General features: G+C 38.9%; 1 protein-coding gene across 3 annotated transcripts in view; it reads right to left on the bottom strand.

The window, feature by feature from the left end:
- ubac1 (UBA domain containing 1) overlaps positions 1-22,058 on the bottom strand; it is a 39,412-nt gene extending 17,354 nt beyond the window's left edge. For 2 of the 3 annotated variants that reach the window (XR_008906465.1, XM_056745504.1), the window contains exons 1-6: positions 21,196-21,574; positions 20,499-20,619; positions 20,275-20,348; positions 14,249-14,353; positions 11,979-12,081; positions 7,835-7,943 (exon numbers count right to left, since the gene is read on the bottom strand). Coding sequence is in view for 2 of the 3 variants with exons in the window: in XM_056745504.1 (XP_056601482.1) it covers positions 7,835-7,943; positions 11,979-12,081; positions 14,249-14,353; positions 20,275-20,348; positions 20,499-20,619; positions 21,196-21,333 (650 nt within the window). In the remaining variant the exon portion in view is untranslated. Of the gene's footprint in view, positions 1-7,834; positions 7,944-11,978; positions 12,082-14,248; positions 14,354-20,274; positions 20,349-20,498; positions 20,620-21,195; positions 21,575-21,947 lie in introns of those variants that run through there. The other variant, XM_056745505.1, reaches the window with a different exon arrangement.
- Positions 22,059-26,450: the final 4,392 nt, after the last annotated feature.

The raw sequence follows: 26,450 nt of genomic DNA, 5'->3' as shown, positions 1-26,450 counted from the left end.
AAGGTCTTTGGAGGCAACATTTGTGCACAGGAACTTGTGCACCGAATTCTGGGACAATGTAATGGTTCAATCATCTAAAAAGAAAGTGTACTTTGGTGATTATTTGTGAATAAGTGAATATTTAATAAACACAATATTAATTTTGAATAGAAATGACATGACATGACATCAAAAGTGAAACTATTGTCACAAAGGGCAATTGTCAATGGTCAAAGCGGACCTCAGATTTCAGGCGCCATGTCTATTTTTTGAGGTCAAAAAGAATTTGAAGTGACGCGTGGCAAAGTATGGTTTCCCATACTTAGAATTTGTGCTCTGCATCTCATCCATCCAAGTGCACACACACACACTGTGAAAACACATTTATTTAATATAATAGTTGGACAGATTGATTGCGTCACAGGATGCTTTGTAGCAATAATCCCATGATGAAGGAGTATAGTAAAAAAACAGGCTCTGAGTAAATCCACAAGTATCTGAACATGAACACACCATGTAACATTAACTTACAAAACCGGACAAGGAACTGCGGAAGACACAGTCTTAAATACAATGGAGGAACATAATCAGGGAGAACAGAAACAGGTGTGAACTAATGAAAAACCATAGGAACAAATGAGGGATCATAGTCAAACGGGAAAACACCAACTAAAAGTCCATTACAGATTATTACTGCCGTTTTTTCATATATTATTGTTTATTTTGAATAATGAGTTTTATGTAGTTATTTTTGTTGCAAACCCCACGCAACTATGCCCAAACATCATGCAACACGGTGCTACATCAAGCTGTGATAAAATAAATGCTTCTTATTCTTTATTGTAAGCTTTAATTATAACATATTATTACAATGCTTTTATTTTTTACAGCGTATTTAGCTCGCTACAAGCTAACCCGCCAAAGCTTCAGTTAGCCATACAACAACAACTATATGATCAGGAATTACAACTGTCTACCCAGTGGGGTCTTGAGTTTGCCAACTGCCATAAACGTCAAAGAAGAAGAAGGGTGCAAAAATTACCTCAATGCATCGCATAAATCAGGGAGCATCGATGCTCACGATGTTCCCTTACCGGAAATCACGTGACATTTTTTTATCCATTTAACTGAAATTGCACGAGCCAGCTTAATAAACTTAATGAAACGCAACAGAACCTTTGCAAAGACAAATGTTTATTTTATTTTATGTATAAACACTAGTGGTGGGCATAGATCTTTTTTTTTTAATCTAGATTAATCTTGGAATTAGGGTGTCTCAAGCCAGGTGGCGCATTAGACCAGGGGCTCATCTACTGTTTTCAAAATGCATCACAAACTGCTTGAGAAAGCTGTTCTACTATGATAATTGGTGATGAAAATAAATTATGTTCAATAAGTGAATGTAAATGTACTTGTGTTTACTTCCGCATTAGCTAAGGGATGCTTTGCGTTTAGGTGGTACTTGAGACTGGAAGAGCTCCTACAGTACATTAACATTTAGTCATTTAGCAGACGCTTTTATCCAAAGCAACTTACAAAGAGTTAGGGAGTAACAAGCGATATGTCATACAGGAGCCATAATAAATTAGGTGCCAATACAAATTTACTGGTTTCAACTAAAGCTAGACCACTACCTGTTGAAAGTTTTTTTTTTAAACCAATTCCGCAGTGCACAAGGTGCAAACAAGTAGTCTTGTCTTAGTCTTGTCGATGTTTCCATTGGGAAGCTTCTTAAAAATAAATTTTCCCTGAAGCAACCCGGCGGCTTCAAAGCTGCTCCATGTTAACACGTCACGTTTGATGTGGTAATTTCAGAGTTACGTTATGTTGTGTTCCGACCAAACGCGAATGGCGCGTCAAGCGCCAGTGATTTACATGTTAAGTCAATGCAAAGACGCGATAGACCTACTTGCGGCGCGAATGAAGCCCTGGTCATGAGATGATGAGGCGGCGCGAATGACGCGAATTGCGCGAATCACGTGAGTTGAAAAATCTCGTTCTCGCCCGGTACAGTGCAATTCAGCTAAAACATCCGCGCTAAAATATCAAGGTGAAAGTCATCATAGCTTGCGTAGTATAGACCCAGCTCCCAACCCAACTTTGAAAATAGATTAACGGCGAAATTGTTTTTATCGCGCGATAAGAGTCTCACGTTAACGCAGAACGTTAACGCCGTTAACGGCCCACCACTAATAAACATACATTGCTAGACAGGCAGGGAACACATATGCACACATATGTAACAAAATATAAGTGTTACTCATATGTTTTCAACCATTATTTAAAAATTTAAGCAAGAGAGATACTGTTTTTGCCAGTTGTTGATATTTACCAGTTGTTTAGTATCACAACAAGCTCACGCAGTCATGTCACAGAAAATAGAGAAATTTGATTTTATATGATGTAAAGCTTTCCTGTAGCTCAGTGGTAAGAGCATTGCGTTAACAACGCAAGGTTGTGGGTTTGTTTCCAGGGGATTGCACATACCCAAGTATAAATGTATAGGTTACTGCAATGTAAGTCGCTTTGGATAAAAAAGTCTGCCAAATGTGTAAATGTAAGGCCTGGAGATTACCAATGCACATTAATCAGTAATTGAAGCCATCTTTATTAGAAAAAAACACATTTCAATAAAGTTTAAACCTAAAATGTATGTTTTGTCAGTAAAATAATAGTTTATTTTTTGTAACAAAGGCAAGTTTTTAATAATTAAATTTGTTTGTTTTTATGCCTTTCCCTAATTTTCTCATACGCATTAGTTATGCAGATATGTTTATAGGGCTACACATTCTAAGAAAAAATCTGTCTGTTCGAAGAATAAATTTACCAGTGTACCATGCGTGCGACACAGTTTTGCATGTGATTTAGACAGAACCGCTTGGTTGTGTGAGGTGTGTTTGTCGCTGTGCTTGTTTGTGTGTAAAGTAAATCAATGGTGCACTGCTATTTTATTGATTTTGCATTAACAACTTGTTTTCCTGCTGCACTGAGTCCATATTTAGAGCCCTGTGATTTCCGCGATGTGGAATTCGAAGATAAAGAGGAAACACAATCCATATTTTGAAATATGTCATCTGCTTGTTTTGCGTGAATGTGAATGAGCTGCACAGTTTAACGTATTACAACACGTGTGTGATGCTCTTGCATTTGTCTGTGTCTCATTGTACGAGGACATGAATACATGAACTCCATCTACAGCGCTGACCTGAGTGATTTGGATGTTTGTTCTGAACCAATGTGCTGATGGAAGATCTAACTACGACCCCTTATAATATTTCTATAACAGCGAGTCAGGTTTAGATTTTGAAATCTCTTGGTATTTAATATAAACATAATGCCATGTATCTGATCAAGAGCAAGTCAGGTTTGATTTGTATAAAAGTTGGTCCCCAACAATGAAGATCTGGTGGTATATTTAACTGTGGACATGGGGCTCTTTCTTATCCTTGTGTGCACCAAAGCATTCTTGTGTTATTGCTGCAATAAACCATTTTTCATTTCATATGGCCAAAGACCCCATTCCTGTTTGAAGTTCCAGTATGGCAGATTAATATGGTGGAGTTTATTTTTGCATGAGAGCATAAGATTTGCTTCTTGAACAGTGTCCCAAATAACTTGTGGTGATGGAGGTGCAGTTTTCCTTTATTTATTGATTTTTTTCTGACACTAAACTTCAACAAATTTCTGCAATTCTCCATCTTTGATCTTTGAAGTCTTTGGCCCCTCAAAATATTGTCTTTGTGCATCAAGACAATATAGACACCCATTGTCTTTCAGTCTGATTTGCAACATCTCTAGTAGAGAATTTTAAAACAATTCCTCTTGAATGCAATCACCCATCTCGGAAGCACAAGTCTTTTAGGAGACAGGTGTTTATGTTTTTAGATTCCCCCGAGAAAACATTTGATGTTTCATTTCATGTGCGACATGAAGGAAGAATGTATATGGTGTATGCGACAACCTTCAAATTGCTGTGTTTTGAATACGGTGACCCGGGTCACAAAAAGTTACAATGTCCACACCGAGAGCAAGTAAAAAAGGAGATGCTTGTTATTTTGGAAGAATGACTCATGGCACAGAACGCTGTTCATGAGGAAAAAAAAGTTTCACCTGAGGTGAGTGACTCTGATGTGGCACCTTCCGCTATAATAGTTCCAGAGAAAGTTGCTACTGTTAATGATGATACAGATTAGTGGTCGACCGATTATTGAACTGGCCGAATATCGGCGCCGATATCAAAGATTTAGCCGATAATCGATAACGATCATTTTCAAAGCCAATTTCCCGATAAAGTCATTTAATTTTGAAATGCGCTATTTGAAATTTATTCCATTCAATTCATTTTTTCATTTGTTCCATGTTGTTTTTTGTTGCTTGTGGTTTACAAAATGTTCACAGAATTCTGCTGGGTGCTCCCTTATTTCTTGTTTTATTATTAATATAAGTGTTATGATTAAGATTTCTCAGTCAGAATTAAATATCTTTCAAATGTTTCAGAGCCTGTGTTCTTAATTTCTATATAAATTTACGTTTTTACACCATATATATATATATATCGGTTCAAAATATCGGCTATCGGTCCAATTCACATGGAAATAATCGGTATCGGCCTGAAAAACGCATATCGGTCGACCTCTTATACAGATATTAATGTGAATGAAGACGCTGTAAATTTATTAATGTTGATGACCAGTGAGATTTGGCGAATGCAGGGGCAAGTTCTAGTAACTCCTTTCCAAACAACCTTTTCTGCAGGTTGTTTGGAAATGGAGATGTGTCACGTTAACGATACTAGTGTGGCGAACGATGTTGTATCTGATGAAAATGGTTTGAATGGGACTCGCAAGCAGGCTCGGTGTGTGGACTTGAAGATAGTTCTCAAGATATATTAAATAACTGTACTAATTTTGTTTATATGTGTATGTCAGGGTCACAACCTGTCTGAGAGCTTTGTGTGCAGGGTACAGATGTGTGGAATGTCAGCAAGAGGAAGATCGTTTTCATAACACATGTACATTATATATACACCTTTCTGTGTTTTTTTTCTAATTTGCTCCTGTTAAGCTACTTTGGAACAATGCACATTGTGAAAACCGCTATATAAATTTAATTGAATTATTAATGGATCAGGTGTTGATGGAAGAGATTTTTTGCCGAATTATAAAGATGGCTATGGAATCTGCTGATCTTGGAGCAAAAGACAGATCATTCCACCATCGTGGAACAGATCAAGAGAAGGTAAGTGAAAGTAAGATTTGTCCTTTTTGGGACAGCACCACAAGATGATGTTCTTTAGCAACACATCGCTCTTAATTACTCATTTGACCTCAATCAGGTCCCGCACCTTATCTCTCTTTATACCTCTTTTAACCCACACATTTTCTCATTCTTGCAAACCAAACATCAGACGCGCAAGAACTTTCCTTCCTTTGTACTAGGAATTATTAGGAAAGTAAAACTGTCAGAATGCATACAAATTCAACCAAAATTACATTTTTCTATGTCCTGCGTGCCACATCCGGCCCGGGGGGGGCGGTTTTAAATGTATTCAATAACATTGCGTTTCAGTTAGGATTTTGGTGAAAATGACTAATTTGATGTAATACAAACCAAATCCATTAGGTGGCGCGAGTCTGCAATGCAGCATACGTGTTGTGAGTAAAAATTTAAAGAGAGGGAGACATGCGCTATTGCGTTATCTAGACGGACGGGCATTGATGCGGGACGAGTGTTGTGAGCTTTGCTTTACTATAGCATGACATGGCAATTTCTGTTATCAAAAGCGCATCTCGAAACACTTGCGTCCTGAAAGCTGAGAAAGAGATACGGCTGTGACATATGGTTCTGTTCTGCATCTGTCACTATTGCTGAGAAATGCATTGGTGGTGGTGGTTTTTCTTTTTTAAATACAAAAGATTTACATCAGATCAGATATTTACTGCATTTTAAAAGACATAAATTAAATATTGAGCAGAATTAAGAATTAACAGTGTCATTTCTCATGTTGCCCCTTGGGATTAATTGTACACCCCTGAATTGGAGGAATATTTGCTAAAAATAAAGAATAAAAATGTTGTATACTGTAAATTATTATAATAATGTGTCTTATGACAGTGTGCAAATGTTTTGCCCTTTTTTCAAAACAAAAGTGTTTATAAAACACAAGGTAGAAGGAATAGCATGACCATACACTACAGTCCCTCTTTTTAAGAAGGGGGACCGGAGGGTGTGCTCGAACTATCGGGGATCACACTTCTCAGCCTCCCCGGGAAAGTCTATGCCAGGGTACTGGAGAGGAGAATCCGGCCGATGGTAGAACCTCGGATTCAGGAGGAATAGTGTGGTTTCCGTCCCGGTCGTGGAACACTGGACCAGCTCTATACCCTCTACAGGGTGCTGGAGGGTTCATGGGAGTTTGCCCAACCAATTCACATGTGTTTTGTGGATTTGGAGAAGGCATTCGACTGTGTCCCTCGCGGCAATTTGTGGAGGGTGCTCCGGGAGTATGGGATTCGGAACCCTTTGCTTAGGGCTAGCCGGTCCCTGTACGACCGGAGCAGGAGCTTGGTTCGCATTGCCGGCAGTAAGTCAGACTTGTTTCCGGTGCATGTTGGACTCCGGCAGGGCTGCCCTTTGTTGCCGGTTCTGTTCATAATTTTTAATGGACAGAATTTCTAGGCGCAGCCAGGGGCCGGAGGGGATTGGGTTTGGGGACCACACAATTTCATCTCTGCTCTTTGCGGATGATGTCATCGTGCTGGCCCCATCAGACCAGGACCTTCAGCATGCACTGGGACGGTTTGCAGCAGAGTGCGAAGCGGCTGGGATGAGAATCAGCACATCCAAATCTGAGGCCATGGTTGTCAGTCGGAAAAGGGTGGCTTGCTCACTTCAGGTAGGTGGAGAGTTCCTGCCCGGATTTCAAGTATCTGGGGGTCTTGTTCACGAGTGAGGGAAGGATGGAACGGGAGATTGACAGACGGATCGTTGCAGCTTCTGCAGTTATGCGGTCGCTGCACCGGTCTGTCGTGGTGAAGATTTATCGATTTATCGGTCAATCTAAGTCCCCACTCTCACCTATGGTCATGAGCTGTGGGTCATAACCGAAAGGACAAGATCCCGGATACAGGCGGCCGAAATGAGCTTTCTCCGCAGGGTGGCTGGGCGATCCCATAGAGATAGGGTGAGAAGCTCGATCACTCGGGAGGAGCTCAGAGTAGATCCGCTGCTCCTCCACATCGAGAGGGGCCAGCTGAGGTGGCTCGGGCATCTTTTCCGGATGCCCCCTGGACGACTTCCCGGGAAGGTTGGCTGGAGGGACTATGTCTCCCGGCTGGCCTGGGAACGCCTCGGTGTCCCCCCGGAAGAGCTGGAGGAAGTGTCTAGGGAGAGGGAAGTCTGGGCATCCCTGCTTAGACTGCTGACCCGGCCCCGGATAAGCGGTAGTAAATGGATGGATGGATGGATGGATGGATGGATGGATGGATACACTACAGTTGTTATCAAATTTCAGTTTGGAAAAACAAATAAAGATATAATTTAATGTGCAAATAATATGCGGCCCTAAACAAGGATTTGAAAACGTGATGTCGCCCTCGAGGTAAAAAGACTTCCCACTTCTACTGTAGCTCAAAATTAGACTGTGCTGTTTCCAATTTATTATGCTAGCAAGGGTTACCAATAATATTTTGTGACCCCTAGCTATGGACTGCAGATCCCCAGGGGTCCCCAGACCCCACTTTGAGAACATATACATATATAAATATTTATATATAAAGAACTCAAACATCATACTTTAAATCATATTTGCTGATTCGATTAATCATGATCTAAAACATAAAATTGCTGTATTTACTGGTTTAAGCGTAGAGCCTTCACAGCACGACTCTCAGGGAAACCCATCTCAGTCAGCTGCTGCAGGGCTGTTTCATCCACTCGGTCCTCCTCATCCTCATCCAGCATAGCTAACAAAGGAAAGATACACAGAATATTTGCACATAATCAAAAAGCTAAATATAATTTCCCTTCCTGGACAGTGGCTATTCCCATATATTCAGTTAGCACTGTCCTAAGCACACACTGTAAAGATGATGCACTGTTAACTGTTAAGGCACTATATGAAGATTGCCAAGACCCTGAAACGGCACTGCAGCACGGTGGCCAAGACCATACAGCGGTTTAACAGGACAGGTTCCACTCAAAACAGGCCTCGCCATGGCCGACCAAAGAAGTTTGAATGGACATGCTCAGCGTCATATCCAGAGGTTGCCTTGGGGAATAGAAGTATGAGTGCTGCCAGTATTGCTGCAGAAGTTGAAGGGGTGGGGGGCCCAGTCAGTGCTCAGACCATTCACCGCACACTGCATAAAATTGGTCTGCATGGCTGTTGTCCCAGAAGGAAGCCTATTCTAAAGATGATGCACAAGAAAGCCGGCAACAGTTTGCTGAAGACAAGCATACTAAGGACATTGATTACTGGAACCATGTCATGTGAAAAAATCTTTAAAGTTGGGTGAAAATGTTAAAAAACACTGGGGTAGGCTGGCAACTTTTTTTTAAAAAGGCTGGCGGGGAATGAGTTAAACATGCACTCCTAGAAAGTCAGAACGCAAACTACTGAACTGAGTTCTCTCTCACGTCTCCTTACTCGGAACATACAAATAAACACAAAATTAGGTAAAAATTCCCATATTAGCAAAGGTCCATGTAAAAAAAGTCCGTCTTATGAACATTAACAACTGGGAAACAAAACGGATGCATCACAGATCCGTATATCTGTATTCATGGATTTCCTGTAGCTCAGCGGTAAGAGCATTGCGGTTGTGGGTTCGATCCCAGGGGATTGCAAATAACTATGTATAAATGTAAAGGATAATACAATGTAAATTGTTTTGGATTAAGGGTTCTGATAAAAATACAGTATACAATATGTAATAAAGCGCTCTTAAAGGGGTAGCAGCATAATAAAGATCTATGTTTATAATGTTCATCTAACAACAAAGGACGCTGCCAAAACACTCATTCATATTAAAGGAATTGTGGTCTCCTCACACTTAGATAAAGAAAAAAGTTGCATACAATAATTTAATTGCGCTTTGAATACAGTACACTTTACACTTTGAAAGAGTGTTTATGTATAAGCAATAAAATCAACAATCATTACAACTATATCAAACTAGACAGAAAGTAAATGACCTGTTAGTTGCAGATAGCTTTGGTTCTATATTTGATTTGATTATATTAATGTTGAAGTTGAGATTTACAATAAATATTTTGTTTTAAAAAAGCACTTTATTTGTTTAAAGTGTTTGCAAACCAAATCTTATTGCGGTTTTGTTCATATATCAGTACTTATAAAATAAAGTGCACAATACCCTACTTTTGATTTCATCATTGAATTTTACGCTTAATGCAATTAGTTACAGAAAAGTAATGTGTTTAATGGAATTCCAAATGTTAATTGTTGCCCAGCACTAAATATAATGTATTAAAAACATATATGACAAAATCGGCAAAAAATTTAGAAAATTGTACTGCTTTCAAATGGGGAGAAAAATAAATAATAATTACAGATTAATATATAAAGTAGTACCACAAAATGATCTCCAAATGCAAAGTAAGAAGTATTTTGAATAAAAATGTATGGCATAAGTATAAAAGTTTTGTTTTAATATATGAGACAATGGTTATAGAAAGCTAACCGGATATCTATCTAATATTTCGCGTCGTTGCTAATTGGGTACTTTTTCATACTACACTACAACTAAATTAGTGAACAGCTATCTAAATTCATTTTCTTATAGACGATTAAAATATTGAGTGTTTTACTGGCTCTTTGTTTGGGGCTGTTAGAGCGGACTCGTTGCATGTTGCTCTCCTTAGTCTGAATAGATGCTCTGCAGAAAAAAACTTGACCATGCTGATCCACGAGAAAGACAAAAGAGCTCAGAATTATAAAATAACGGTGTGTTCTGCAAAACACAGAGAAGTGTAAGAAAAAAAAGAATTACACTGAATAAAACGGCCTGCTTTTACAACAGAATGCATAAAATCTGCACTGATTTATTTTGCTTTCCAAAAACAACCTCTACCTCCACTAGAATAGCCTACAGTGTGTGCCATTAAGCAGGGTAAGTCATCTAATTGAAGACTTAATAAAAACTAAGGTTCAAGTCAGCATAGTCCATGCTGTATTTCCCTTAAAATAATCAAGTCTTCAGGATTACTAGAAACTTCATGACAGACGTTTGTTTGAGCTGGTTGTAGCTAAACTCTGCAGGACAGTGGCCCTCCAGGATCAAGGTCTGCACCCCTGATCTCAGACAGACGTTTCTTAAACTGTGATGCTCTGTCATGTGTGAATGGACCCACAAAACCAGTTTTACGCTCACTTCAGACAAAAATGGCCATGTTTATGACTTATTCTCTGTGAGATAGGCTCAATAAGCTGTGAAACGATTTAGACGCTTTAGAAACTGACCCTTGATATCTCGATCGCAGCTAGTGGGGGCGCGCATGTGTGTGACGCGCAGAAGCGGCGGTCTGAATAGATGATTTCCCGAAACAACACAACGTTATCGATCTTTATGTCAACAATTTTTGTATGTCATGTTTGTAATGGACTTAAAAGCTCCCCCCCGCTTCTCCGTCCTGCCGACTTTTTGCTGCTAGCTAGGCTACTCTCAAACGTGACGTCTCCACTCTGGAAACCAAGACCTTTTTTCCACACCCAAACACCGCAAGCCGGAGATCCAGCACAATGTCAGAAAACGTTAAGCCCTGATAGTAACCATGTGCAATAGAAATTATATCCACCTGATAATACTCTATTTTTATATCGTAGCCTATCTGTGTAAATTATTTTTTGTTACGCTGTATATAGCACATATGTATTTTGCAATTAAGCTCTTTCTGATTCTGTATTTTAAGAGAATGTGGTGGACAATTTCAGAATCTTTTGTCAAGCACAAAATGCAAAAATATAGTGGGCAATTTTTTAATGTATTGATTTTATATTATACATGGAAAAGTATATTTATTAATGTAATAATGTTAATTAGTAATGTATATTGCCATTATAACCTTTTACGTAAGCACATATGCAAAGTAATCAGACATTGTTAGTGTAGATGTTCAATAATGTCTTTCAACAATAATTCTTTATAAATCCGGGCCCAGACCGGAATCGCCAGTCTTTACGGTACTCATATAAAGCAAAAATCTTTACAGACTACTTCATTAAATTCTTTTTCATTTCCATGTATTTTCATGCGGTTTTAAAAGTACATTCTTTTATGTCGTGCCGTTAGTTTGTAAACAGTGTTTGGATGTATTTCCGTCTTCAACCCAGAGCAAAATGCGCATGTGCGACTGACAGTGCATCGTCTGCAGCCAGACCATTATCCTTTCTCTTAGCTAGAGATTTCTTTCTGCTCCTAGAAAAAGTTGCTCTCAGCAGCATTGAGAATAGGTTTTAAGTGGAAGCTCCTAACTAATAACTTTTACTGTTGTTTGGGAGAACTCTCAATGGTAAGATAAAATGTTTTGTCAATACAGGAAAGGTAACCCTAAATGATTTCGATTGTGATCTGGCATCATCTTGAAAACAAAATTAAACAAAAATTAACCAGGATGGGGGCAGGGGCTGCCATTGGGGGGTAGGGTGCCCTATTATAAAGGCCGGGGACACACTACTGTGCATAGAAGGATTTAAACAAATATTATAAAATGATATTATTAAATATTAATAATGTAATGTTTACAGCAAAATAAAAGCTTCTTTAAGCTCTTTTTATTTATTTTTATTAAATCTAAATTAATTGAATTAAAATAAAATTACAAATGAATTAAGAATTTAATCGAGATCTGACAAATTGAAACTGAACCAAAACAGTTTTGAAAGCAACCAATACAAAAATCAGTAACAGAAATGTCATTGTCATTGTCATTTTACCCAGCAATTACTTTTTTTTTTTAGTGTATGTACATTCAAAACTTACCATTGGCCTTTTTGAAGAGCTCAACAGCATCTGGATTCAAAGCCAGCAGCTTCTGAGCCACCTCAATAAGTGACACCAGAATTTTTCTCAGTTCTGTCTGAAACTGATGGGAAAAACAATTGTAAAACAAATACATTTGGGTTATTTCGTGTCAACTCAACCAGAGGTCCTCAGCTCAATTTTGAATTTGTTTTTTTTCTATTTTCAAACAAGCAAGACCAACATCAGTAGTGTTGAAAGGCAAAATTGATTTTTGACAGATGAATAGTTAAATAATTAATGAATTTGAACCTATATGGTTCCGTCCTAGAGATAAGGGGATCTAAATATGGTTTCGTGAGAAAACTGTTAAAATGTGCACATTTCCAGTCATCAAAATCCAAATGAATTTGCTCAAAATGAGCTAAACATGCTCAAGAACTCATGAAAGTTTGCATACATGTCAGAGGTGGTGAAAATTTGCATCTGATATGGGTGTCAGAATGAAGTGTGGAAAAATGGCTCTATAGCGCCACCTATTAAATTTCAATAATGCAGCCCTCGTGCTAAGTAATTAGAAAAACGACTGTTGATATCTTGAAAGAAGATTAAGGTGTTATTGATGAATATAACCTATGGCAGTGGATCCTGTTTTGAAAGCAGGGAAAGTTCTAAGAATTAAATAGCAAACAGACCTACCACACTGCACTAACAATCATGAAATTTAAATATGATATCGATATTCGAGGATGGTGGTGTGAAGTGTAAACATCCCTAACCTCACAACAAGTTCTTCATGTTTCATGGCAAGACATCAAAATTTTCAAAGGCCTGTAGATTAGACTGAACAAATACAATGTTCATATAATGAAATCTCTTGGAGTTGTACAATGCCTGGAAAAGGTAAAAACTAAAAAAAAATTACAGATGGAATTTAAAATAGAAGACTTCCTAGTGGGTTAAGGATATTGTTGTAAGATACTTTTCGGCAGCTTTTGGAATGTTACACGGGCCTACCAAATTTCGTTTAAATAAATGAAAATTTTGTAGAAGGCGCTAAAGAGACATTTTGCAACATTTCATTCTGAAACCAATATGAGATGTACATTTTCACCACCTCTTTGCATGTTTTCGAGCATGTTAAGCCTCTCAAAAATGTGATTCATTTAACAATTATAACAAACAGAGCAATTCCTCACATCATCGGTCCTTGGGCCATAATTAAAAACATCCTTTTAATCCATTTCCTATAACTCAAATCAATATAGAATCTTATAAATAAACTATCAGAAGTGGGAAGTAACAAACTACACTTACTTGAGTGCTGTACTTAAGCACACTTTTTGAATATCTGTTCTTTACTTAAATACTGTTTATTCTGGATACTTTTTAGGGAACTTCATTACATTTAAATGACAAATATCTCACTTTCACGCCACTACATTTCTAGCACGCCCTCAAGTAGAAATCCTTCTGGTTTTGTTCAATGCAGTTGCTTTGATAGAAGGAAAAATATAAATTTATAGTTTCAACATTATTCGATCTGCAGACATTCCTCTTTATAAAAATGAAGTACCATATTGTTTTAAAATGACCCAGATATCGTTTTTTATGGCTTAAAATGTGTACCTTTTCGTACATCTCTAGAAAGGAACCCAATACGGCTTCAAATGTTGTTCCCAAAAGACAGGTTGGTCATGTACAAGAATCTTATAGTATATTAAAGATCGAGTAACACACTCAGTTTCTGCCAATCTCATATTAATATTGAGTGCCTATACAGTAGTATTGCATACGTTGTTTTAGTTTTTGATAAAATGTATAAAAGAGAGAAAAAGCTGTATGCTTACTTCACATAAAGCATTCTCGTTGCTTCAAAAAAAGCAACTGAGTCAATATGCGAGAAAAGATGCATTTAGTACTTTTCTGGACCTTGGCAAAAAGTGACACCATAATGTCAATGAAGAGGCCCGGAAATCTCTCGGATGTCCCCTAAATATCTTTATTTGTTCTCCGAAGATGCCAAAAGTTGTCTAAACATGTTTGACGTCATGTGGGTGAGGAAAAAAAAAAATCACACAAATTTGATTTTGGGGTAAACTATCCCTTTAATAATTATTCATCTGTGGCATGTAATATTTGCTTTCATCACTACTGATGTTGGTCTTGCTTCAGTAAAGTTTTTGAGACAGGGAAATATATAAAACATGGTTGATTTGACACACAATGACCCATTGGGAACTTGAGACATTGCAGTTCAGAAACAAACTCAACAGATTGCAAGTACTCACATCTCTGATGTTGTGCTGAGTTACTGTACGGTCAGTGTTACGTGTTGACAAATTTGCAGTGGCTTTAAGGATAGCATCCTTATCCGGAGCTTTGTTCTCCTGCTTCTGCAAGCAAAAGACTGCTTAAGGCTATGTTCACATTTGACTTCTTTTTTTTAACAAGAAAATCTGACAATGGTGCATTTTTTGGTAAAAAAAAAAGCTTGCAGCGGTGTGGTTACAAATAGCAGCCGGCAGGTGTTTCGATCGCCATTTTATCTTTTCGAGCTTGATCATCGACCAAACACCTTCCTTGCAAGTTATGGAAACAACAGGTCTCTTTTATTGGTTAGCTCTGAAAAATGTGCTTGACGTTTTTCTTTTCAGAAAAGTAAAACATTTTTCAACTTCAAAAGATGTTCTGAACTGCAGAACAAGACGCCAGAGATGTTTAAAAAAGTGCTCAGGACGTTTTTGACAACATGGTTTACTCCATATGATTATCATGTAAAACACACGCTTACAGCTTCAAAGAAGAAGTGTGAAGATGAACTAAAGTATTACTTTACAATAAAATAAAAAATTGCTATTATTTACCCACCCTACAGAACCAAATTCTCTTTCACGTCCCAGACAGCAAACTGACGTAGAATCAATATTTCTCGCCGGCATCAAAATAAAGCAGTGTGTCGTCACAGATTTAAAGCTTAAATGGGGGAGGAGGAGTGCGAATTTCGAATAATCTTCGAATAGTTGTCATCGATCTTCGAATATTATTTTTGATTTAAATGCCCATCCCTACTTAGTTGGTCCAGCAGATAGTCTTAAAGAGCACGTTCCCCGGAATCCCATTTTTCAACATTTATTTAGTGTGTAATGTTGCTGTTAGAGAATAAAAATCTGCAAAATGATAAAACTCAAATTTCAGTGCCAAGGGAGATATTGTCTTTAACAGAATTCACTTTTCAGGGACTACAGAGAACGGTTGGATCGGACTACACCCCTCTACTTTCCGGGTACATGATGTCACCATTTAGAGCGCTTTTAATAACCTTCGCCCACAGGAATACGACAAAAAAGGGGCGAGTTCTTCCTTAGAGAAGTGGAAGAGCCGCTGGAGTAGTGTTCGGTTATCAGAGATTGTAAACATTTGACTGAGCTACGCGTTAAACTACTTTCACTTTCATCACAGTCCTACAGCTGGTAGTAATAAGAATTCCGCTACACATTCTACGATAATCAATGGTCAAATAACAGCTTCCATGACTTTAACATCGGCTGTGAAAGCTATTCTGTGTAATTCACTGATCTTGTGTGTGTGTGTGCATACCTCTAAAACACTTCTACGAAATGTCCATTGAACTCTTGCTTTCAAATGTTGACTGGTCAATCTGTTTTTTAAATTTTATCCAACTCGGGTCCAATATAAATAGGGAAAACTAACGCTTATAAGTATTATTTAATATAACCAGTCTGACACCATTCGGTCCGGTGTCATTTCCCTCACCATAATCATAAATTGATCTCTAACAAAGATTGAGGTTTGCTCATGCAATAATAGACAGCATGTTTTTAACTGATAAAGTGAAGTTGATGCCATTGTTATTGTTTATGGCTAAAAGCCAAAGTTTATTAATACACGTGAGCACCGACCAATCACAACAGCCTGAGAAATGGAAGCCAATCACGAAAGAGCGTTTCGGAAGGAGGGACTTCATGTAGACCGGAAGAAATCCAGTCGTCTGAGTCCTTTAACTGTAAGTTGCTTACTAGCCTGTGAAATACTTAATGTAAAATGAATAAACAATGACTCTGTGAGTTTCCCTTTCAATGTTAGTCCAATATAACATTAACCCTGTCCTTCAAAACTGCCATATGTCACTCATGCTTATCACTTCAGTCTCATCAGGACAGTTTGTCAGTACTAGGCTTGTTACGATATGCGGTGTCACTAGTTAAACACGGCATCTACCCGCCATCCAATTACATCACTTGTCCACCGCGGCACCGACCTCCACCGTAATTTTGAAATTTTATAGCAATGAATCACCTAGTTTAGTTAAAGACCAAACTTCAATTGCACGTCTGAACGTGCCTCATGCATTCAGCGTAAGCTAAGTGTTGCAGAAAAGATCAGCAGAAGGAGTCCGATTTTATTCATCATGTGAGGAGAGTGAAGTGAGCTGACTGACAGAAAAGCCTCTGCCATTATCTTGTCAAAGAACATGTAGTAGAATATGTAATCACTGCCAAAGTTTTAATTTTCTTTTTGCTCCAATTTTATTTGACTTAAACGTTTTTTGTTTCGGCTATTCCTTTCATATTCGTTTCTTATTTATAAAAAAAAAAAATTGCGTTTCGTATTCCCTTTCTTATTCGTTTCTTATTTATTTATTTAACATTAGGGCTGCCACCTTACAGTCGATTATTCATTATTCGATTAGAAGACATGTATTCGGACACATTTTTATTGGTGTGTTATACGTTGACCATGCACACGTAAAATTCCAAAAATGAAAGTGTGGGAAAAAAAGATGTATTCTACCTAAAACCGAATGCTCACCCAGACCAGCCTGAAACGCCTCGCGTAACCACACCCCAACGAATCTATGTCATTTCGTGATATGACTTGACTAAGGTCATATTAGTCCATGTGGAGATGGTGGTCTAGTGGGTTAAACCACTGAACTGGTAAATCAAAGGTTGCTGGTTCGATCCCAGCAGCCACCACCAGTGTGTCCTTGAGCAAGACACTTTACTCCACGTTGCTCCAGGGGGATTGTCCCTGTAATAAGTGCACTGTAAGTCGCTTTGGATAAAAGCGTCTGCCAAATGACTAAATGTAAATGTAAGACCACCCATATCACAGGCACTTCGCCTGTAAGCCTATAACCTGTAAGTATACTTTCATTGTAAAATACTTTTTTACGGGCTAAGGGCTACGAGTTGAGTTTGTTTGTGGCGCATGTTGTTTCTTTGTGTGATCATTTGTACAATTGCTTGGGAGCATGATGTTCCGAATATGGTAAGAGGCGTTACATTTCCGTCACACGCTTTCAGTATTCGACCAATCACTACGCACTTGTTTATTGTTGAATCATAGCACACCTCGCTTTTCAGAGCAATGAACTTGGTAAAATATCTACATGTTTTAGAGAGGCAAAGAGGAGATACAAACATGCACGGTAGGGCTGCACGATTTGAAGAAAAAAATCAAATTGTGATTTTTTTCTGACCAAAATTGCGATTTGCGATTTAAATGCGATTTGACTGCTATTAAAAAAAAGAGCTTTTGTTGTGTTGGTCTTTCTTTGATGCATGCTGTTAAAACCAAGCAAAATCACGAACTATTGAAACGTTATCCCACTATTTATTTAAAACCACTTACACTGCGGTTATTTTTTTAAATAAAGTTGTCATGCAAAAATGTCATTACAAATTAAGAGAATAACAGCAGTATCTTAAATACCTAAATTAACAAGTATAAATAAAACCTTAAACTTTTAAGATCCCAAACACACTGTAAACAATTACAGTTATGTACGTCTGTTATTTTGGCCTACCTTTGTGAAAATTTGTCGTAGAGTGTGCTTATTTCAAACGCGTGAACAATCGTGTCGCAAGGTCGACACGGACTTTCAAAATAATTCAAAACATAAGCGTTGCTTTTTCTTTTCGGTACCAAGTCGTCTGCTGCTGCAGGACTTTGCGCTTCAGCAGACATAACGTTACTTGGTTGCAAATTTGAACTGCTGCTCCCGGTCGCGCTCATCTTTCCCAAACGATGTTCTTTGCTAATTCAAAGCATGTACAGTAGAGATGCGCTGATAAGCTAAAATGTCTCCAGCACCCGCTGCTTCGATAAATTATCCACCCGCCCGCACGCACGTATAGTTTTCTCTGATATAGATATCCGGACCCGATCGTTACTTTAATTACTCAGCAAATTTTCTAGCACTGTCTTTGTCTGTTAATGCTTAAATCTAATCTTTCGAGATATGTACCATATAAGAGGTACCAGTCTTATGGCTTTCATATACATACAGTGTCTCACTGTCGTTGCATATTACATACCAGCACTTGATTCGTTAAACCACTTCGCTGAAACGCTCTCACACGGTACTTATCTTTCCTACCTTTTGTTTTGTTTTTAATTCTAATTTTAAATTTTGTTAATATTGTATATGATATCATCCACCCGCGACCCACCCGCAATTAATCAGAATGTTTTTTTTATTATCCGACCCGCGGATCATCCATCCACAGCGCCCACGGATATAACCGCCATCCGCGCATCACTATAGTGTTAAAACGCTACCTATTGGATAAACGTAAAATTGCTGTCAAATACTACGTAGGTGCATTATCTTATTTAAAGCCCTTTTAATCGAAATAATCGCAACTTTTGCGATTTGAACATCGCACTCCTTCAAATTGCGATTTCGGTTTAAAAACGATTAATCGTGCAGGCCTAATGCACGGTATGTGGAAAACACAGCGTTTTTTAACCTTAAATAGTGAATACACATTGCATTATGTCTAAAACAAAACATAATGTTTGTTTTAGCTGTGTCATATGACTCCTTTAATAAAAGGAATGGTATCCAGACTTTCCGGAAAGAAAAAAAAACTTACGAAACAAGTTGGAGTGTTGGGGGAGTGTATCAAGCACAATAACACTACGTCATACATCCAACTTGTTTGATAACAATGTTGCAAGCGAGCTGGTCTTCGTGACAAAGGACTCTTCTACACTATTCCCAACTTTTCACAGATTTAGGAGCTAGTTTAAATGCACATTTTAACCCAAGCTTTTGTTATATAAGAGAGAATCGTATTCAAGTGAACATCCTGTAAGTGTCAGAACTGAAAACGCCCTTGTTACTGAAATTACAACTGTTATTGACACCAGGTCCAGCTAGCGCTAGGTCCTGGAATGCATCCATCTATAGACAGAAGAATATCAACGACTACTTCTCTAGCCCCACCAACAGGTTCGCAAATGACAGTACTAAAGTAACATAGGTTGCACGGAACCAGATAGAGCAAGCAAGCAATAAAGATGCCTTTACAGATCGCGAAATATTGTGCAGTGCCTGAAGATGTTTAGCTCACGTGGGTAAAACATTGAGCATTTGTTCTCTTCATTTCACCACTGACTCCTTTGTGAACAAGGCACAGGTCGACCCTTTGTTTGCGGAGGGACTAAAATTAAAAAGCAGTGCTTATGTTTATGTGAGTAAAACATATTTGTACTAAACTGCATCACTATTGCTTTGTTAGAGATCGCTTGATATACCCTGATAGCCCTATTCCCTATTTGCTCAGAATTAGTATTACCTGTGGACCTCTAGTCATTTGTAATAATTGCAGAGGTTGACTGTGATGTTAATCCTGTGCGAATCGGCCATGTCTGTAATATGTAATGTAAAAATACCCCCACAAACTGTCGTTTTGGCTGGGAGTCTCCTGCTTGTTACACTAAACGTTACGTGTCTTACCAAATTCACAATAGACTCCAACTAAGTTTACTATGCAAACAGCTATCCAATCATAGCATTGGGCGTTTACTTCCAAGTCTTCAATAGGAAACGCCCATTAAAACCGACTACTTGTCAAGCCGACCTCAAAACCAGGATAGAAAGTAGCCTATTACTTATTGATTTTTTTATGTAAAAAACGAAAATGTCATAAGTAGACCTCATACAACAGTATAAAACAATAAACAAGGCCACTTCATGACACCTTTAAAGTACTACATTTAGAACTTACACAGCAATTCTTTTTAAGAGTTTCTCCTAAATCAGAAAGTTTGGAGCTGTTTTTGAATGCTTTGTTCTTCTATTTTAAAAGGAAACAATTATTAAATAAAAAAGTGAAGGATAAAAAGGCAAATCTGTTAAGATTCTTCTTAAAGGTGTAAAACCAATCAGATTTCAAAATAGTAGTAACAGCATTATTCTTTCAAACGTGTTGAAACACATCAACACAGACTCTAAATGGATAGCATGTAATTTTTGAAGAGTATTTATAGAGTAGTCAGATACCTTCTCTTCAGCAGATACGTCAGTCATTTTTTGTGGAGCCAGTGGAGGTCTTTTCTTTATCAATAACAAACAATCTAAATATAACAATAACAATTAAACAACAAGTCACAACAAATAGACGTTGAAAGATGTAAATATATGTTTTTATCTTCCAACATCTGATTTGGAAGAAAGAGCATGCAAAACTCAATATAAACTCTTAAAACATCAGGAAGTTTAAATACCGTTATCTTTGAGATTCTCCTCAGCAACTGTTTTGGATTCTGTGAGAATTCTCTCAGTGGCAGCATGAATGAGTTTATGATGTGTAAGGGTTTTAGGATCCTCTAGACTCCCATGGACATACTGTTGAGGAGGAAAAATAACATCACACTTCCAGTTGTGATAAAGTAAAAAGAAAAGGTTAATAAAGTTGCCTAACTACAGAAATAGGAGCATAATTTGTATCGTTAGGTTTAGTTGTAAAGACAAATGGGTATTACGAATTTAGATATAGAATTACAATATAAAAGGACTTCTTCACATGTCAATTTACAACCAGTGAGGTGCCAGTCATCCCCTGCTGAAAACACATTTATTGGGCATTTGTAAACCAAATGCTTTAGCAGTCAACGTTTAAATATGTCATCTTGCTCTAGCAACCACGTACGTGCATAGATGATGCACATACTTTATATACTGTATACACTGACACAGTCTGCAGGTAAACACAACGACGAAGTCAACGAAAGTGGGAGTGATAGTAGATCCAGAGAAGCTAAGGGGACGAGCCATGTTGCTAAATTATAAATAACACAGTCGACTCGTCTGCTAGTTACTAAAAATACTTGGCGATGACTAGCCGACCTGTCCTGATCGGGTCGGATAACAGTGCCAGTAAACCGTTACTGCTGGGCAAAGTGGCAAGTTTTTAATACATACATGCTTCAAGCATTTTTCTTTGAGTTTCTCTATAGTGGTGTCGTCTGTAACCTCCTCAATCCACTCCGTGCCTTCCAGTGTACAGACATGGACCTTTAGGACTTTGCCAGCGAAGATCTTCTCCTCCTGCACGAACATTGCAGCAGCTACAGAAATGCAACGCACCCCAAGGAAGACACTAGACCGCTGTGTACAGCCCGGAAAACTCCAGCCAGCTGTCTACTTCCTCGCTTAAACCTGCTCTGGCACGAAAGACGACTCAAGTAATTTATTCAATCATTTTAGGCCGCTCAATCTGTACTGGTACACACTTTAAAGCCCTGAGGTATTCGACGAAAAATATTCTGCTTGCCTGGTTGACACCTGACCTGCTACGCGATACAAACAGCAAGAAATGTGCGCATGCTTAAGGTTGTTATTGGGGTTGCCAGATACGCGTATAAATCATCGAAATCGGCCACCAAAACCAGGGGTGTCCAAACTCGGTTTTGTAGGGCAACTGTCTTGCAGAATTTAGTTCATACTTTTCTTAACACACCTGCTTGGAAGTTTTACTCTGCCTAGTAGTAGGTCAGTGGCTCTCCAGGGCCAATGTTTTGGGACCCCTTAACTGAAAATTAGACCCAACGACCAGAGCCCAAATACAAAACTCAAACTATCCTATTTCTGAAATACATGGTTTACATAACAAACCATTTCTTCTTGAGAATCACTCAAACATAAAGATTTTGTTTTCATAAATAACTTCTTACCTTTTGACTGCTGGTGAACAAAATCATTCCACCTAATCCATGGCAACATTTTAAGAGTAGCACAACTCTGGCAACCCTGATTGTTAATGTGATTGGTGGATGCAAACCAGGGTTGCCAGATTATTCAAAGGACCCCGCTGCAGACTGTAGCACGGTGACGTCACTTTTTTGACATCATGTGTATGTTACTGCCCATGAGCAAATTACTTATTGCATGTCAATAGAATGATTTCACGTTGCGGCCATGCTGAAATCGAAAGAGAAGCAGAGTTGCGAAGAAAACCTAAAGGACAGATATACTGCAATGGTTCGGACAACTAACCTGGAATTATTAAAACGATTTATGATCTTAAAATGTGAAAATATAAGCGGATGCATGTAACACAAGATGTTTTACTTGACCACTTCAGCCGTACCATCCAATATTTGTGACTGTTTAAGCTGGCATATGCCGGTTTCATTCGCACACACAGCTCTAACTGGTTTAAATGCGTCATTTGTTTATTCATGTCACAGACATCCGATGGTAGTCCAGGTCCCTGGTTCGATCCCGGCTTTCGGCACCACACAAAACCTTTGGAGACTGTTATGGAAGGCCAACAGGGACAAAACGTGTGAAACTAACGCGTTATCACGTAGAACGCGTTAACACGTGGTTTTCTGCATGCACATTGGAGCACGGAGCGTTATCCCCACCTACGGGCATATTGCTCAAACAAACAGAACCAACACAGTAGGCTTGGAAATTACAATATTTGATATACAATATAGGTAAGACTTCAGCATAGGGGGCAATTCACACTATTAATTAGTTGTTATTTGCATGCCCATTATTGGCATATTGGCTGTTTATTTGTATGTAGTCTACAACTATACAGAATGATTACATAATAATTTGAAAATCAAATATTGTTTAAATTGATCTTTTAAACGCGGAATGGCGTGGCCATTTTTAGAATCAGAATATAAATTATATAAATATAAATAAGACTTATAAAGGCAACCTGGTTTATGTAGCATTAAGTCAAGGTTTTTTATTAGTTATTTGTAATCACATCTTGGTATTCACCTCTGTCTTCTTCATTTTCAGTGTGTTACTTGTTTAGGTATGGAGAGGGGATGAGCAACAGGATGGCCAACTTATAGATGACCATGCAGCTAAAGTAACTTATGACTTAAACAAAAAAAGAAAGCAATAGTTTTGTGTGGATGATTTTCTATATGTATACAATCCACACTGACACAGGGAGAACATCCAAACTCCACAGCCCGAACCAGGGTCCGTGTACAGAAGATCTCCCGTTTCTTAAATTATTGGTATTGAAAACTGGTATACTGAGAAATCTTTGTGCATTGTTCTGCAATGTTTATCAATGTTTTTCAAGGTTCAGTGGATTCATTAACATAATTCAGTATTGTGCTTTATCAATTGTGGCGGGGAATACAGATCCAGGATCAGCGAAGCCTAGGAAACGGCCCGGCAGCTAAGCAGCCTCAGGTGAAGGCGATCAGCATTAGCTGCCTGGCATAAAAGCCATGTACACACCACTCTGGGTCTTGTTCTCACACAGACTAACACTGTGTCTTTTCTACCCTCTAGAATACAGTTAATTAAAAGGAAAGTAACCAGATTGCATGAGCACAGACGACAGATCTCATCACGAGCATCCCGGGTGATCACTTTTGGACTTGTTCACCACTTGTCACAAAAAATAACCTCCGGGGTTGTTAACACCTGCCGTCTTGTGCCTGTCGTGTCTCTTACCCTGCCATACAATATTATTGACGCATTCTAGACACATAAAAACTTTTTGTAATGTAATCACAATAAATAATATATAATATAAAATATATATGTATAAAGGCTCTCATTCGACACCGTACCACCCGCAGGGAAACGGGCAAACTGAACGATTTAACCAAACTTTGCTTGCAATGCTGAGAACCTTACCTGAGACCGCCAAAGTCGATTGGAACACATCACCTGCAAAGGTTGTGAATGTGTAAAACTGTACAAGAAACAGGGCGATAGGGTTTGCCCTTTTGGTGTTTCTAATTGGTGCCCTTTGACGAGTCTTCTAGCGCTTCAGGTTTGTGCCAGGGGGTCTCTATGAGAATCAACGTATGAAATTCTGGGCCCCTGGGACATTCCTGTGATGAGCCCACCTGCAATTTATTAACATTGCGCTCTTTGTGGTTTGCAAATTGTTTTCAATGGAACATTGTGTCCGATGGCCAGTAGGCGGTCCCCCACATGGTCTCTCGAGGTCCTGACGGACACACTCGACGCATGAGTAGCGTCTCGGCCCTGACATGACGCCTAGCATGTCACCGTTCGGGCCACGTTTGCTTGCCAAAAACCTAGCCAATAGATTTTCAACCGTTGACCCATAATAATTGACCTAAAGTGTGACTGTAAAAAGTTACATGCGATCGCGGCTCTGCCTTGAGCACCGTAAAATGCATTGCATCTCGTTTGACCACTCAAAATGACGATGTCACCCAAAGCCCTATTTTGTGCACTCGGCATTTGGGTTTGGACGTACAAAATGTAAGAGCAAATGGCCAAAATAGGGCCTTGGCTGAAATTTGAACCGAAAGAGCTTTAGGGACTTAACATTTTATGGTGCTCTAGGCACTGCAGCGATCTCGTGTGGCTGGTTTCCAGGACGGGATGACGATGTCAGGGAAAGCGTTATTCTGCGTAAATTGCACAATGACGCTCCGCATCTCTAGGCCGTCCAGAGCTCGCACGTCACTTTGCGCGTTCCTGTTCACGCCTCGACATGCACTTTCGGGAAGTTTGGAGAAAATCGGAGAAAGTCGAAAAATTGACAGTAATACGAGCTTCCTCCGATCTTGGGTAAACTTCGGATCCTGAAGGAGCGCATCGAGAAGTGAAAAGGAATGTACGTCTGGCCGCAAACTCGGGATACGGAGTGTCATTGGCACAATTTATGCAGATCACAAAAATAATGCGTTCCCTGACATCGAAATTCTTACGAGCACCGTACCATCTGTCACATTTCGGTTGAACACTCTGTTACGATCCTTTCAGGATCCGAAGTTTGGAGAAAATCGGAGAAAGTCGTAAATCTTCCCTCGCAGTTTTTGGGGGAACATTTTTGACTGACTCTGATCTTTGCAAAACTTCGGATCCCGAAAGTGCTAACGCCCCACGGATGTGTGATATGGAGCGCCATTGCGTAATATTTACAGTTAAAAAAAATAAAGCTTTGCCTGACATCATCATCCCATCCTGGAAACCATCCACGCATGATCGACACTTTGGTTTTGGTTGTACAAAACATAGTGGCAAATGGGCAAAATAGGAGCTTGGCTGACATTTGAACCGAAAGGGCTATCGGGTTGCAACGCATTTTACGACGGTCTAGGCACGGCTGGAATCACGCGTGGCTGGTTTCTGGGACTAGGGTTAGGTTACAGTTATCCTCTTTTTCCTCAAGTCCACTATCATATCCTTTGTCCTGTCAGTGTTGAGGGTGAGGTTGTTGTCTTTTACCATGTCACAAGACTGGACACCTCCCTTCTGTAGGCCACTTCGTCCCCACGAGTGATCCGTCCTATCACTGCTGTGTCATCAGCGAACTTCAGTATGATGTTGTCCTTGTGGGACGAAACACAGTCATGTGTGAACAATGTGTAAAGGATGGGACTGAGAACATACCCTTGTGGGGTGCTAATTTTTGACAATGACAATGACAGTGTCCGAGGTCCTTTTCCAATCCTAACAGACTTTTCATTCATCATTTCAGGACAATTAATACAAATTAAGTCAAACAGAAATCAATAGTAAATGTTTTTGACAGTTACCAATAACTAGTTGAATTATTCTTAATTTATTGACTATTCTTAGCAGAGCGATGTGTAATTTGTCATTAGGCGGAATAGTTCTTCATTTCATCAGCAATGTTAATCTTATATCACATGTCTGTATAGTGATGGGTAATGTGCCATTGGGCAGAATAGTGTTCCTTTTGACCATAGGTTTAATGTGCCATTGAGCAGAATAGTGGTTAATTTGCCTCACATGTCAGCGTTGTGATGTGTAAAATGTCATTATGTAGACATAGGTCCCTACATGAGATATGCCTATCATGTATGACATGTCAGTCTAGTGATACGTAATGTGCTGTTTAGCAGAATAGTGTTCCCTTGGTCAGCTATGGTCATCATATATCACATGTCAGTATAGTGATGCGTAATGTACCATTGGGCAGAATAGTGCTCCTTTTGACTGTTTGTTTAATGTGCCATTGAGCAGAATATCTCCCAGATAGTGGTTCATTGGCCATCTATGGTCATCATATATAACATGTCAGTATAGTGATCCATAATGTGCCATTGAGCAGAATAGTGGTTCATTGGCCACCTGTACTCATGACATATCTAATGTAGGCATAGTGATGTGTAAAATGTCATTAAGAAGACCGTTGTTTAGGTAGAGCATAGGTGCCTAAATGAGCAATGCTCCTCACATAT

The sequence above is a fragment of the Triplophysa dalaica genome, chromosome 4 (genome assembly GCF_015846415.1).
Source record: "Triplophysa dalaica isolate WHDGS20190420 chromosome 4, ASM1584641v1, whole genome shotgun sequence".
NCBI lineage: Eukaryota > Metazoa > Chordata > Actinopteri > Cypriniformes > Nemacheilidae > Triplophysa > Triplophysa dalaica.
The sequence above is the reverse complement of the archived record's forward strand: the minus strand, read 5'-3'. Positions and strand labels throughout refer to the sequence as shown.